Source organism: Rhineura floridana, chromosome 8, assembly GCF_030035675.1.
Source record: "Rhineura floridana isolate rRhiFlo1 chromosome 8, rRhiFlo1.hap2, whole genome shotgun sequence".
Lineage (NCBI taxonomy): Eukaryota > Metazoa > Chordata > Lepidosauria > Squamata > Rhineuridae > Rhineura > Rhineura floridana.
The window spans coordinates 114,603,070-114,615,075 of NC_084487.1; the positions used below are offsets into that span (position 1 = coordinate 114,603,070).

The 12,006-nt window shown below is 42.8% G+C and overlaps 1 protein-coding gene across 2 annotated transcripts in view; it reads left to right on the top strand.

The window, feature by feature from the left end:
* Positions 1-11,585, top strand: part of CD36 (CD36 molecule) — a 97,476-nt gene extending 85,891 nt beyond the window's left edge. For both annotated transcript variants that reach the window (XM_061582152.1, XM_061582153.1), the window contains exons 10-14: positions 690-808; positions 2,893-2,966; positions 6,760-6,814; positions 8,810-8,974; positions 10,964-11,585. In XM_061582152.1, the coding sequence (XP_061438136.1) occupies positions 690-808; positions 2,893-2,966; positions 6,760-6,814; positions 8,810-8,974 (413 nt within the window). In that variant the 3' untranslated portion in view covers positions 10,964-11,585. The remainder of the gene's footprint in view (positions 1-689; positions 809-2,892; positions 2,967-6,759; positions 6,815-8,809; positions 8,975-10,963) is intronic.
* The last annotated feature ends 421 nt before the right edge of the window (positions 11,586-12,006 follow it).

The window sequence follows — 12,006 nt, forward strand, 5'->3', positions numbered from 1 at the left end:
TATGCAGTAACCCATGCAAGATTACTCACAAAAATCGCAGGTGTCCCTGGGCTTCCACTGGAGGAAGGTAGTATAAAAGTGAAATCATACGTGAAATCTTGACTGTTTGATGTTAAAAGATGTACACCTGTCCTGTGCTAGCAGTGTGCATTCAAAATGTGTATCTGACAACATAGTTTGCACAAAATAGACCTGAATAATGTCACAGGCAGATTATCTGTGGTTGTGCATCATGTTTATGAATGGTATAGACCGATGTAGAGCTGAAGCATCATTGTTGCACAGGGCATCATCTTGCATAATGTAAGTAGCGAAGTTACTTAAGACTGGTAATGCTTGCCTGAAGTATGCCCCAAATCCTTTCCCATTTCAGATTTTTAACATGAGAATAATTCCAGAGCTCCTTCCTTTTCTGCCCCAGTTTTGATCCTACTCTGTCTCTTTAATTTGACCATTGCTGGCACTCTAGCAGCAGCAAGCCTGAGGAAACTGGTCTTAACTTCCCTTCTGACCTGGCATGCTGCTACACACTACCACTTGGTAGTGGCCCCTGGAACAAATGTCATTTTCCCCATTGGTTCACTAGCCCAGATGGGAAAATACAAGGTGCTGAAAAGAAAAGTGGGGGACTCTTGCGTGCTTGCTTGCTTGCTACCAGGAGATTGTACTGGTTTTTTTCTTCTCCATAGGAAAGCCAGTAGTTATTACACTACCCCACTTCTTGTATGCAAGTAAAGAGCTTACTGAAGGGGTTGAAGGAATGCACCCAAATTTACAGGAGCATATGACCTTTTTAGATGTGGAGCCAGTAAGTAATTGCATTATACCTTTTCCCTGTTCCCCTCCACACCCCAAATATGAGGTTCAGTTCTGTTATATGACTATGAGTAATTATGCATTGGCTACAGGGTAGAGCTCAGGCTGGTACGCCTGGGTTTACATGCAGATCACATTTAAGTTATGTTTTCTTGACTGGTCCAAGAAACTTGGCTGTCCCAAGTGTCAGCACCACATGAACAGATGAGCCTTGACAGCCCTCTTGTCCACCAGCGGGGATTGCTGCATTGTGCACACAGAGGGGGATCCCGGCAGCTTCTCAATTGTTGCACAGGAACTTGGGGCCACCACTCTGGTGCAGTGGTAGCCTATAGTCTCTTGATGCTGCATGTGACCTTGGGGGTAACCTTTTGGGTTTGTGAAAGGGGGGCAGTGTTTGCCTTGGGAAAAGCCCTCCAAGTGATGTCCTTGTGCATTTGGGTGAGGCCTAGATAGTTTTGGATGGATGTGATTCAAAATGGAATTCTGACTTTTAGCAGCCAACTATGTGATAGGTGGAAGAACTTTTCTCCATTCTTGGCAGAGCTGTCTCTGCTCCTGCTTCTAGATATGAAGGAACTTAACGGAGCTGCTTTACACTGAGTCAGCTCAGCCAGTATTGTCCACACTGACTCCTCATGGTTGCAGATGAGAAATATTTCCAGCTCTGCTGGGAGATGCCAGGCTTGAATCTACAAGCAAGTCAGATGCTCTGCCGCTTCTCCCTATTTTTTAGAAGCGTAATGCAAACCATAAAGGAAACTTTTAATCTTAAAACTGGCTGGTTATGACCTCAGGGCTGTGACCAAATTTGCCGTTGCGGCTCAGTTGTCCAGTCAGTTTGACTGAGGGTGAATTGACCTAATGGAGGGATGGCAAGCGTGTGTCACTCCAACTCCACCTTACTTCCAATTAGAGCACTGGACTCCCAGCCTGGCATTATGATTGAGGTGGGTAGGGGAGCAATTGTTGCCTATGCTCTCCGTCCATGCTGTACCAACAGCAGGAATGAGTAAGCAAGCAAATGTGTGTTTGGTAACATGTAGTCCGTGGAGGTTTGGCCGCCCTTGAATTAGCCCTTGGGCCACAAAAGGGGTTAGCTGCCCTGGTGGCATTTATGATACATAGTCTCCATCTGAAGCACTGTAGCTCAGGTAGCTGCAAACTAGCCAAGCCACGGAATATGGCCACTTGCTATTCATTTACAGCCACTAGGGCTGTGCGCAGCTCCCCCATCCCGAGGCTCTGATCCAGGGGGTCATCAGGCCAACCTGCCCTGGGTTGATGTGGGGGCCACCACCCCACCCAGACTCAGCTCAGGGGCAGGGCTAATATTTAATTAGGGTTTTAAAACTCTAACTAAACATATAGCCAGGAGAGGGACGGGAGAGGGGATTAATTTGATGCCTTAGCGGAGGCATTGATGCGGGGAGAAGCATTGCAGCACCCTGCAAAATTGACCCCTCCACTAAACAGCAGAATGAGCGATCCTGTGCAGGTGATGCTCTGCAAACTGCTTTCCTAAGGGAAGTGCCTTGCAAGCACCCCCACCCCTGGATTGCTCCCTGGACTCAACAGGCAATGAGCCAAGGGATGCTCCTGTGTGATGCAAATTTGCAAGGCACTTTACTGCAGGAAACTAGTACTGGCAGTGATCCTGTGGGGGGGATGCTCAGGCAGGAAGGAGAGCAGCCACTGCCTACCCTCCCTGCTTGATGCCCTGCCCACCCTCCCTGCTTGATGCCCTGCCCACCCTCCCTGCTTGATGCCCTGCCCACCCTTCCTGCTTGATGCCCTGCCCACCCTTCCTGCTTGATGCCCTGCCCACTGCCATCTCCCTGTCGCTCAGGCTCACCAAATCTGACCCATAGTGATCTGTGACTGTCGGAACCTGACTTAGCTGAGGGACTAATTTGGCTTGGGACTCAGCTGAATCTGGGACACGTCTCTACTAGCTACTCTTACACCGACAGAAACTGCCTGCAACCGAGAATCCAAATAAATGTCTTTTTATCATTCAGTACTGTTGATTCATTTTTTATGGAAGTTTACATTTATTTGTTTTGTGTTTTTAAGTTAACAGGATTCACCCTACAATTTGCCAAAAGATTGCAAATAAACTTGTTAGTGAAGCCTTCTTCAAGAATTACGTAAGTTGGAGTATATGATGAAAAAAGCTGTGTGTATGCTATCTTGTAAATTCACATTTAGGTTGTCAGTGCTGGGCTTTAGTCTCTGACACTGGTGATTTTTTTCTGTCAACATAGTTTGGATATGATTGAAATGATCACTCTGTGTGTGTAGCTTTATGGTAACGTCCCTAGTACCCAGCTGATCCCAAGCTCCTTGCACTCCAAGGTGGAGATGGAGGAAAAGGAAAACGACAGATGTTACATGGTATTTTGGCTCTGTTCTGAAGAACATGAGATATTTGAGTAGGCATTATGGGCTTGAATTATAAAAGCATGCAATTTGCAGGGCTCAGCAAATTTCATTAGGATGCTGCTTTCACCAGCAAAGGAGCGATCTTCTCTTTGCAGTGGAGAACAGGCATGCACCCCTTTCTTCCACAATGCACATAACATAATATTATGGATAGGGATGAAAGAATCTGTCAGTTTTAGTCCTCTCCATTTCTGCAGCAATTTGATTCTTTTTAAAAATCCTCATGAAAATTCTTCAGCATTTTAGTGCAAACTTCTAATAAACACGTTTTTATGTAGTTTTGACTAATGTACACATTTTGCAAGCAATTTATCCTAATATAATGCATTTTTGGATGACATTTTCACTAATATATTTTTATGCACTCTTCTCCCTGATATATGTTTTTGTAAACATAATTTGTTTGGAGAGCTTCATTGCAAAATTCAGATAAATGCACATTTTTAAGGATGTCTGTATTTCGGTTCTTGTGTTACTTTGAAAAGCTCAAATTTGATAAACTTGGCTTTAAATGCAATCTAAGTTGAATTTCTCCTCCATGTCTAGTTATGGATAGAGTGGGGGAGATTTTTTTCCAGTTTGCATTTAAAGGCAAACGTATCCAATCTGCACTTTCCAAAACACTACATGAACCAAAACACAGCCTCCTTTGAATTTCACACTTTGCCGAATTCTGCAACGCAGTTCTCCAGCCAAGTAAAGTGTATAAAACTGTATATGCTAGGCTAAAGTGTGCACATATTTGATTTATTTAATTTGATGTATTTAATATAAATCTATTTATTAAATAAATTGAATAAATAATAATAAAATATTGGTGAAAATAACATCCAAAAAATGCATTACATTATGGAAAATTGTTTGGCAAAAATGTGTACGTTCAGAGAAATTAGCACTAAAATATTGATAATCATTTTTGATTTATTTCTATATCACTTTTAGGCCAAGGCCCCCAAAGGCATGAATAGTATAATGCAGGAGAAAATAAAATGGTGAATGCTGTTGAATTTTCATGACCTTTTTAAAATGGCAAAGCGATGTGGAAATGTGGAGAACTGAATTTAAGACTGGAAAAATGAGAAACCAAAATGGAGAAATGTAGGTTGGGTGCTTCGCGCTGAAGCCAATGTGCATAGACAACTTGGGATGAACAAATCATTTATTTCTGGCCTTGGTTGCCGCTATTCACCCTCCAGCATGTCTTATCCAATTTCCACCTAAATCAGATTATCTTTTAAATAAAATCCATATAAACTTGAATTAAATGTTACTCTTGAAAGCACTGACACATAATTATTTTGAGGTGAACTGTGTCTGAACATTCAGAAAATGAGAAAACTGGTGGATAATTCATTTGTCCAAAAGGTGCAGACCATAGAATCATAGAATAGAGTTGGACAGGGTCTATAAGACCATTGAGTCCAACTCTCAATGCAGGAATCCAAGTTAAAGCATACCTGACAGGTATGCCTCTTGAATGCCTCCAGGGTGGAGAGCCCATCACCTCCCTAGGTAATTAGTTCCATTGTTGTACCACTCTAATGGTTAGCAAGTGTTTCCTGCTGTTCAGTTGAAATCTGGCTTCCTGTAACTTGAACCCATTATTCCATGTCCTGCGCTCTGGGATGATCAACAAGAGATCCAGGTCAATTCAGAATCAGAGAGCGGTATTCAGTGCTAGTCCTACTTAGAGTAGATGTATTCAAGTTAATAGGCATCACTTAGGTTCATTAATTTCAGTAGGTCTGCTCTGAGAAGGGCTTAGCTGAATGCAACCCATATTCCTCAAGCACACCTATTGGAAGCTCAAGTTGCACAAATCTTCCCTCTTCTCCGCCCCCCTTTGGGTGTATGTGTTTGATAAGAGGAGGAGTGGAATTTGCGTCATTCAAACTTGTGTTGACAGGCACTATGTAGACTGTATATTTCATATGTGTACCTGTTGTGGAGGAAGTAATACCTGTAGCATCACTGTCACTTTAAAAACCACCCTGTGCCCTTTTTGTGACCTGAAGTTACCTTCTCCATTTTTAATTCTGTTCTGGTACAAACTAATAACGTTCTACAGTCTTTACCTTGTGTTTGATGTTAAAAAAGCTGGACAAATGAGAGTCAATATAGCGCATTGATTTTTGTCAGACTAAGACTGAGGAGGTTCAAATTGTCAGCCTAACCTCACCTCACAGGGTGGTTGTGAAGATAAAATTGGGGGGGGGTAGGTAAACCATGTATGCCACCTTCCGTTCCTTGGAGGAAAAGGGGAGATGGTAAATGTCATAAATGGCACTAGCTGTACAAATAAAGAAGTATTTTACAAATGTTTCTGTAATGTGAAACTATTGCTCAGTTGTTCAGGAGATCCCAGTCAGCGTGCAGCTGACATGCACAATCGGCTAGTAGCAGTGGTGATGTAGGACCGTCCTGTACTCCATGTCATTGACCCCTTACATTAGATCATCGGTAGCTAATGTGGTGCCCTCCAGACATTACTGGTTTATAGCTCCCATCATCGCTAACCATTGGCCCCATGCTAGCAGGGACTGATGGGAATTGGAGTCCAACAACATCTGTTCGCTATGCTTGCTTTAGATTTTCCACTGGACACAAAAATATGAAAAGAAGTTGTGTTTCTGTATTCCAAAATGGAGATTATCCTCCATTTTGGGGGAAATACATTGGGAGTGTTATGCATATTTGTACATTCCCACCAGATTTTCTAAAGTGAAATTTTGAATTTTTTAAAGTCTCCCCTCAGTAAAAAAATGTGAGGAATTTTGTAACAAACTTCATAAGTCTTTTCTGCTATGCAACCTTGGAGGTATATCTAGGTCTATTTTTAAGGACAGCGCGCATGTCAATATTTTCTAAAATACAATAGGAAGTGCAGATCAGCATCTGTAGCTTTACATACAGGCCTGATTCTGATGATCATATCTCAGATTAATAAACCATATAGTTAAATTATTTACAAATTTGTTTTTTTGTAAATAAACTGATATGAACAAGCCTTTTGCCTGTGCACAGGCGCTTTGCTCCTCCTTCACAGCATGAGTAATCAAGCCAAAAAGCCTCTATAGCCATTGTTTCCAATTCCAACCCAGCCAGGAAACTATGGTTACCAGCTTTGGAACAAGCCAAGATATTAAACTCTCTGGTTTGAAGTTGGACTAATATCTTGGTTTGTTCTAAAGCTGGTAACCATAGTTTCCTGGTTTCAGATAAAATGGATGCTAAGGTTAGCATGTTCCTGGTTTGATGTCTTGTACTGAGAAGGGGCTATATGTGCCGGCAAAAGACTCCATAAACTGAGATGTAATAATCTGAACATGCCCTGATGCAAGTGGATCTTTGTAGGTTAATTCCTGTTGAACATGGAAAACTGCTGCATAAATCCTATTTAATAAATATTAAGTGATGTTATTGAACTGCACTGAAGCCAACGAAAGGATCTTTGCCCCTCTTTTCATTATAATTCTATTTTCATATGTTTTATTACAGGGCTCTAAAACAGATTAAGGTTCCCTTTGTCTTTCCTATTCTGTGGCTGAATGAGGTAAGTTCTGGTTTTCTTCTTTGCTGTTTAAGAACATCAGGTGTATAAAACCTGTTAGAACTAGCAATATCCCCCCACTTCTTAAAACACATGAGCATATTTGAAGACTTGCCACCAACTGTGCTTTCTATCACAGTTAATCTGTATAATGTATTTGCCCCACTTCTCTGGGTGGTGGCAAGTTCCAGGGATGCAGCAGGGTTTAGTTTAATTTTATAATCTTTATTTACAAATATATACCCATTGAGCATAGTGGAGGTGCTTAAGCACTCCCAACACCTGCCCCACCTCAGAGCTTCAGAGAGGCAGCCCTCCTACAAAAAGTCACCCTCCTGTGCTTCTCTCATGTCTCTCCCAAAATCTTTCTAAGGTGTGTTCTGCTGACACCTACTTGCTCTGTGGCTGGAGGTGGGGAATAAATCTGAGTCATCTTCTCCAAGCATCTCCTAAGCTGCCTTGGTTCACTTACTTGTAATTTCCCAAATGGAAAATGTGCCTAGTAATTTCATCACACACGGAGCACCTGGTGGCATTAATCTTCTCCTGTGCAACCTGCAGTTTCTCCACTCCATTGTGTGGAATGAGTGGCAGAAACTTGGACTCTGCCCCTATCAAATGCGAGGGTTCATCTTCTTTGGATGCTCCATGTAGCAAACCAACTACTCCATTAGAGAGGCTTACCACAGCCTTCTTCTCTGTGCATTTCCTTGCTAGATAAAACAGTGGGAGTCAATGTGGTGCCCTTCAGATGTTGCTGGATTGCATTGTCGTTGACTCTTGACCATTGGTCATATTAGCTGCGGTGGATGGAATTTGGGAGTCCAACAACATCTGAAGTGTACCACGTTGGTGAACTCTGCGTCGCATATGAGATTGGAAAGTGCAGGGGGTCATAACTTTGCTGAAGCCAAGAAAGTTTATTACATTTGTGTCACACCTTTCCTCCAAGGAGCTCAAGGTGGCATACGTGATTCTCCCCCTCCTACATTTTATTCCCACAACAACCCTGTGAGATAGATTAGACTAAGAGACGTGACTGGCTCAAGGTCACCCAGCAAGCTTCATGGTGAGTGGGGTTTTAACTCTAGTCCCTCAGGTCCTAGTCCAACAATCTACCCACTAAACCATGCTGGCTGTGTCAGTACCTGGATGGGACATCACCTGGAAAACACACACACACCACCATGGATTCCATGAAGGAAAAAAATGAAAGTAAATGTGAAACTATGACTCTCCTCTCTGCACTTTCTGGAGAATGTGGTGGAAAAATCATTTACAATGGGTACATAATGTCTGAAGTCCCCCCTTCCATCTGCCATCATTGGCATAGTCCAGGGGTGGAGAATCTCCAACATGCAGACCTAATTAGGCCCACCAGGCCTCCCATATGGCCCACCTGGCCATTTTGGCCAAGCCACACCCACCTGCCCTATCCCTGACATCGTATATGACATCTGGTACGGGACAGGTACAAACCTGGCTCAGCCAAAAGTGGGTTTGCAGGCCCAAGGTAGTTCTTTGAAAGATATATCTGAAGACCCGGCAATCAGACAATTGTTGGTTCTTCAGAAGCCCTTTTCAAAACTATCGTAGGCAGTGCTTTGAAAGGGCAATGGAGTTGTCAGGTGACTGACAGATGTGTGGCTCCTCCCACCTGTCAAACATGGCCCAGGAGGGGTAGAGGGAAAAAAGGATCTGGCGCACCAGCCTGTTCCAATTCCTTGCCCCTGACAGAGTCCCTCGCTGTTTGTCCGATTCTCTCCTTTTGTTCCTTTTCCTGTCCTGTCACTGTTTCATTCCGTTGTTTGCAGTGGAGCTGGGTGGAATTGGTGGCATATGCAGGTCCCTTTTTATAGCTCCAGTGGCAACTGCCAGATGAGAACTGCTTTTGTGATGGCCCTCTCCCTGTTCAAAAATAACATGGTGAGAGGAAATGGCTTGTGTACTTCCGTGTGGAATAATGTTGCTCTTGGTCTCTTCCTCTCCTTTCTCCAGACGGCTGTTATTGGTGATAAGAAAGCAGAATTTTTCCGATCGAAAGTGACTAACAAGATCAAACTGCTAAAGCTGGTGGAAGCAATGGCCATTATTGTTGGCAGTGTGATGTTCCTTGGATTCCTGGCCTCTTTTTTAATATGCCGAGCACAGAAAGTAAAATGAGTAAGCAAGCAGTTGTTGCAGGAGCATCTTTTGATGATGACTTATGTAAATCTTTGAGTGTGCAAGTGATTTTTTTTAACAAATCGTACCACAGATCTGTATATGAGAGCAACACTGCTAACTACTTTATACACATTGAAGTTGAGGCTTAGAAAAGATCAGCTGGCTTTTATCGAGCGAGTTTATAACTTGGCTGAACATTGAGTGTGGTGTCATCTCTGATCCCAGACACCGGATGGTATATCCAATGAAATTGTACTGTCAATAGCAATTCCTTCTTTAGAAGGACTGTATGCAAATGTTTCTCACACATCAAATGCTAAGTGGTATTTTAGCCTGCCAACAACCTTATGAGATGGGTTGAGGCATCCCCAGTGACCCAGAACCCTCTTCACACAAACCTTGTAGAAGTACAGCTAAAAATGTTTGTTATTTTTCTATACAAATTTAACAAAGAAGCAAAGAGAAGTCCAGCTAAAGTAATAAGCATCCATCTAAAAAAGTAATGTGTGAATGCAAGAAATGTGGTGTTTCCCATCACACGGGGAAATGATTAGAGGATCCTAACTTGCTGCAGTTATCCAGTGAGTGCACTCAATGGCAAATCAAAGTTTTTGCCTCCTCATAATGTATGAAGTGATCCCAAGCCCATCACTCTTGCCCTCATCACTGGCTTCAAGAAGTTCAGTACAGACAGTAGCGGTCGGCGGGGCAGCAATGCTTACCTGACCTTCCATCACCAGCATCACTGTGACCTACTGGGAGGGAAGGGAGAGGCAGCAGTGAGTTCGACAGGATGGAAATGCACCAGTAGGACCACGGGATTAGCTGTGCAAGGGCTTTTGCACCATATTTGCCTTTGCCCCTCCTCTTCTCCCTCCTGGTAAACCACAGTGATGGCAATGATGGGAGTTCAGGCAAGCAGCGCCACTCCATCAACTGATACCAAGTACAGCAGCCACTAACTGCTGCTCTTGATATATAATTCTGTATGCGTGTGGCCAGTCTTGTTCTTGGGATCTCCTGCAATGCACCAGACCCTGGCCCGTATGGAGTGCTAACATTCAGTTTTGTGGCTGAAAAGTCAGATAGCAAGTCATGGTTTACCATGAATGGTGAAGATCACTCCTTATGTCCTCCTTCACACTAGCTAGTGAAAGCAAGTAAACAAAAACCAACCCACAATCCTTGGTTTATTGATACATCTGAACTGGGGATTGTGGTTCCAAGCAAATCATGATTGGTAAGCCAACAGCAAACCTTGGCTTCAAATCATGGTTCGGTAAATTGAAACAAACCACAATTCCCAGTTCAGATGAAACACTCAATCAAGGATTGTGGAAGTTGCTCCCCCTCCCTGGGAGGGAAGAGTGAAGTGGGAGAGATCTGCCCATTCATGGTAAACTGTTTCCTATGACATGAAATGCAGCCATTGGCTGATCTCAAAAACATGCTTTAACAGAGTTTAATCAGATTTGCCTATAGTATGAAGGCCCTGCAGAATATAGTTTCAGAAGAACCCCTTTCCCAAATGAATGTTCCTTTTCGCCAATAGGTCAACTGCTAACCCAATAAGTAAGATGCAAAGTATGCTATCTGATGGTTCTGATAAATGACCAAGAGACTTTATGGTTTCTATAGAACTTGGGGTTAGCCACTAGCTCTGCTAGAAGATCAACTTGGTCAGACTGAGATGCTATAGGCCAGTGTCCTAGTCCTACCAGTTGTTGAAGAGGCCTGCCAGGAAGGTTTTTATGAGCAAGGTACTGCTCAGTCCAAACTTCTTTCCCTCTAGGTTATGATCTGGAGGGTCATATCTGGTTGGTGGCTTCCAGTTGCTGATCCCATCTGTAGAAATTTTCCCTTACCCATTACTAGTGGAATAAACATATCAGCCGACTAAGGTTTTTGTCTAAGATGCATCTAGAGAAATTGTACCACCATCAACCTGAGTCAATTGAACTAACTTGTGATGTTTTCTGTTCTCAGTTATCAAGGTGCTGCAGATGTAAGCAACAGTCACTTCAGATTTCAAGCAAGGGGGGTGATGAACCTTCCTGATGAACCTTCCTAATGGCATTGCTGGACTGTGCTTTGTAAGTGGCAACTAACCTGTGGAAGAAACCCCACCTCAGTGCGGCAAGTGCAGCGTGTGCTTCTTGTCTACCAGAATCCCAAGGTTATTCAGAAGAGCTATTCTAACGTCGCTATAGAGACTATCATGAAATCTGAACTTCTGAAGTTCTAAGAGCCTCTTAGTAATTCATCTACTTTAAAATGAAGATCTGATCTGGAATCAAGCCTCTGCTCTCATTTATGGAGCTTGCTGCTGCCATAATCTCCCACATACACACACACACTGCTTTCCACCTTGGGAATTCAAGAATGGGAATAGACAGTCTTGGGCTAAACTGCTTATTGAAAGAACAATATACTGGCAATATCCTGCTCTCAAACGTGTTGCAATCCTCCCCCCCTCCCCCCGGGAAAAGAAGCTTCTGAAGTCAAGTGGCTGTTCCAAAGATGTGATTTTTTTTTTTAAGAAAAAGCTAAATGTAATACACCATTCATTTGTAGTATATGGATGTCAGTAAAGGAGTTGTCAAAAAGACCTGTTGTATTCCCTTGTTTTTGTACTGGTGCAAGTACATGCTCAGCCACACCATGCTCATTGCCACAGTAGGGATGGGTTAATCTGTCCATTTCTGTTTCTCCCAGCATTAAGTTCAGTTCTTGCATTTCCACATCATTTTTCTTTTTTAAAAGGCCTCATGACAATTCATCAGAGAATTTTTCCTCATACACACATTTGTGGGCAGTTTTGCCTATCATGCACATTTTTGCAAAGTAATGTTCCCTAATATAATGCATTTTTGTGTGCTTTCACAAATATATGCATTTTATGCACCCTTTAGTATATGCCGTTTTGAACACATTACTTTGATGGAGAACCACACTGCAAAATTTGGAGTAGTGCAAATGTTGAAGGTTGGCTGTGTTTCTGTTTGTGTATTGCTTCAGAAAGTGCAAAT